We start from the raw sequence: 3,514 nt of genomic DNA, 5'->3' as shown, positions 1-3,514 counted from the left end.
CTGGGTGGCTGCGGCTGGACCTTCACCACCTCTTACAAGCTCAAGAGGCACCTGCAGTCTCACGACAAACTGCGGCCTTTTGGCTGCCCAGCGGAGGGCTGTGGCAAGAGCTTCACCACCGTGTACAACCTCAAGGCGCACATGAAGGGCCATGAGCAGGAGAACTCATTCAAATGCGAGGTGTGCGGGGAGAGCTTCCCCACGCAGGCCAAACTCAGCGCCCACCAGCGCAGCCACTTCGAACCTGAGAGGCCTTACCAGTGCGCGTTTTCTGGCTGCAAGAAGACATTTATCACAGTGAGTGCTCTCTTTTCCCATAACCGCGCCCATTTCAGGGAACAGGAACTGTTTTCCTGCTCTTTTCCTGGCTGCAGCAAACAATATGACAAGGCTTGTAGGCTGAAAATTCACCTGCGGAGTCACACCGGCGAGAGACCTTTCCTTTGTGACTTTGATGGCTGTGGCTGGAACTTCACCAGCATGTCCAAACTCTTAAGGCACAAAAGGAAGCACGATGATGACCGGAGGTTCATGTGCCCTGTGGAAGGCTGTGGGAAATCTTTCACGAGAGCTGAACATCTGAAAGGCCACAGCATAACCCACTTGGGCACAAAGCCTTTCGTGTGTCCTGTGGAAGGCTGCTGTGCCAGGTTCTCTGCTCGCAGTAGCCTCTACATTCACTCCAAGAAACACCTGCAGGATGTGGACACTTGGAAAAGCCGTTGCCCCATCTCCACTTGTAATAAACTCTTCACATCCAAGCACAGCATGAAGACGCACATGACCAAAAGGCACAAGGTGGGCCAGGATCTCTTAGCTCAGCTAGAAGCAGCAAATTCTCTTACACCCAGCAGTGAACTTACCAGCCAGGGACAGGATGATCTCAGAGATGCAGAGATAGTATCTCTGTTTTCTGATGTACCAGACAGTACTTCTGCTGCAGTGTTGGACACAGCATTGGTGAACTCTGGAATCTTGACTATTGATGTGGCTTCTGTGAGCTCGACTCTGGCAGGGCACCTCCCTGCTAATAATAATAATTCCGTAGGGCAGGCTGTGGACCCTCTGGCCTTGAAGGCCACCAGCGACCCTCCTCAAAATCTGGATACCTCTCTCTTTTTTGGAACGGCGGCCACTGGTTTTCAGCAGAGCCCCTTAGATATGGATGAGGTCTCAAGTGTAAGTGTGGGGCCATTGGGATCTCTGGGCTCTTTGGCCATGAAAAACTCCAGTCCAGAGCCTCAGGCTTTAACACCCAGCAGTAAGCTAACAGTGGAGACAGGTGCTCTGACTCCTTCAAGCACCCTTTGTGAAAACAGTGTCTCAGAACTACTGACATCAACCAAAGCGGAGTGGAACGTACATCCTGACTTCTTTGGACAGGAGGGAGAAACCCAGTTTGGATTCCCCAGTGCAGTAGGAAACCATGGTTCTCAGCAAGAAAGAAATGTTATCACTGTGACTGGCAGCTCATTTTTGGTATGAACCAACTCTATTTGTTCCTTGCCATGTGGCTTACTTTTATTACAGTCAATTTTGAGGATGTTCTGGACTAAATGTTTAAGTGCAGTCATTTCTCTTTGGTTTACAAAAAGAGCACAGCCCTGGACTACAAGTTTGGAGATCTAAATTCTGATCTTGAGTCTGGAACTGACAAGTTGTGTGACCCTGAGCAAGTCACTTAACCTATCTGAGCCTTAATTTCCTTATTTATGAATTGTGGTCGTTTGAACTCATTGCTCATAAGGTCTTTTCAGTTTTTTGTGTGTGTGTGTGATTTTGTGCTTTTTCTTGAAAAATTTCGGGCGTTTTGCAATTATTAATCATTGTTTGTACTTGTAATGAAAAGCGGTTTGAGCCCTGTAGCACTAAATAATGAAAGATTGAGGAACTGGTGTTTTACATTAAAAATTTAATGGAAATTTTACACAGTACGAAAATCTAATGATAGAACTCAAAAAAAAAAAAAAAAGAGCTAAAAATAGGGATTGGTTCTTCTTAGCTGTTTATCATTCTAACCTTTTTCTTATGATGAAGGTATGTTTTTGTTGTGGAAAATACAAGGGCTTTTGTTATCACTCAGACCCAGGGTGAAATGTTTGCTTTGTGGTTTTGAATAAGTTGGCCTTTACTAAGTTAGTCTCTCTTAGCCTTAGTTTTCTATCTGTAAAATGGTCATAACAATGTGAACATATGTGTTACATCCTAGACTTATTTTTTCTACCCCAGTAGGTTGTATTGAAAGGAAATGTTATGTATGTTTCAGCATATTTTGGTGAATCTTCATTCCCTTTCCTGCCCCTTGTTTTCCCTCCTCAAAGGGGAGAAATTAGCACAAATTAATATCAGGATTGTGCACGAAATAAACATTTGTGAAGGTTAAGAAAGAGGAAAAGAAAGTTATTTCTTCAACAGATTAAGAAGGATTTTTCTCCACACTGTTCTTTTGTGGCATTGGCCACATGTCCATTAGATCAATTTCATAGTATCTTTGGTCTGCATTCAAAGCAAGCTGATGCAATGAGTATTCAGTCTATTCTTCCAAGACAATCTGGACATAGACCAGAGGGAGATTTTTCTCCCCTCTGTGCCCTAGAGAGCTCATTGCTGGCTCACTCTTAGAGTTGAAATGAGAGAGTTTTGTCTGCATTTTGAGTAGATACCATCTATCTTACATGAGTATAGCATTTTACAGTTTAGCACTTTCACAACTATTATATTTGATCCTCACAATCCTGTGAGGTAATATGGCAAAGTCAGAACTACAATTCTTATTAAAATTTACCTAGCTCAGATTACAAATATATTTAACTTAGTAACTATTAATTGTGTGTGTAGCTCAAAACAGAGAGGAAATATTTCCCATTCTGCCATTTGACTCTTGAGTTTCACGACTATTTTGTTTATAACTGTTTGCTGCCTCCCAACTTAATTGATTTCTCTTACATTCTTCGTACTCCACCCTATTTCCTTGTAGGTGTACACCAGTCCTTGCCATGAATCTCTTTTATTTATGTTTAAATTAGACAGGTCTCTTTCATGGTCACCATCTCTCAGCCATTCTTCTTATGGCCCATTTTTCAGTCACAGTATTGCTGCAAGTATGTGTGTACATTGAGAAGTTGTTTTCTTGATTTAGATGGCAATGTGTTTATACATGAATCAGATAATAATGGAGATATTTTATATAAGGCGTTAGTGAGAAGTAGTTCTACTTTTCCTTTTCTAAAATGTGGTCATGGTGGCAAACACTATTGGTTGATTTCAACCATTGTAACCCAGTACTGTTTACATGTAGATACTTGGGGATAACAATTGTTATGGCACTTTAACAGTACACTTTAATATTTACCACCTTGATATACATCTTTACTGTCTTTATAATTTTTAAGTTAGTTGTACTTATTCAATGAGAAAGCAAAAAATACACATACATTTTTAATTCAAAGAAATAGAATTTTGTGTCTAATTGTTTAACAGTTCTCCCTTAGTATTTTAGAAAGATTTTAAGCCC

The 3,514-nt window shown here is 41.5% G+C and overlaps 1 protein-coding gene across 1 annotated transcript; it reads left to right on the top strand.

The window, feature by feature from the left end:
- The first annotated feature begins 6 nt into the window (after nucleotides 1-6).
- Nucleotides 7-2,242, top strand: LOC105532252 (zinc finger X-linked protein ZXDB-like). Its single transcript, XM_011970348.1, has one exon. It carries the CDS (start codon nucleotides 142-144, stop codon nucleotides 1,483-1,485), a length of 1,344 nt encoding a protein of 447 aa, XP_011825738.1. The 5' UTR covers nucleotides 7-141; the 3' UTR covers nucleotides 1,486-2,242.
- Nucleotides 2,243-3,514: the final 1,272 nt, after the last annotated feature.

The sequence above is a fragment of the Mandrillus leucophaeus genome, unplaced genomic scaffold (assembly GCF_000951045.1).
Source record: "Mandrillus leucophaeus isolate KB7577 unplaced genomic scaffold, Mleu.le_1.0 Scaffold945, whole genome shotgun sequence".
In the NCBI taxonomy this organism is placed as follows: Eukaryota; Metazoa; Chordata; class Mammalia; order Primates; family Cercopithecidae; genus Mandrillus; species Mandrillus leucophaeus.
Note: the sequence above shows the minus strand (reverse complement) of the source record. Positions and strands in the feature narration are given on the sequence as shown.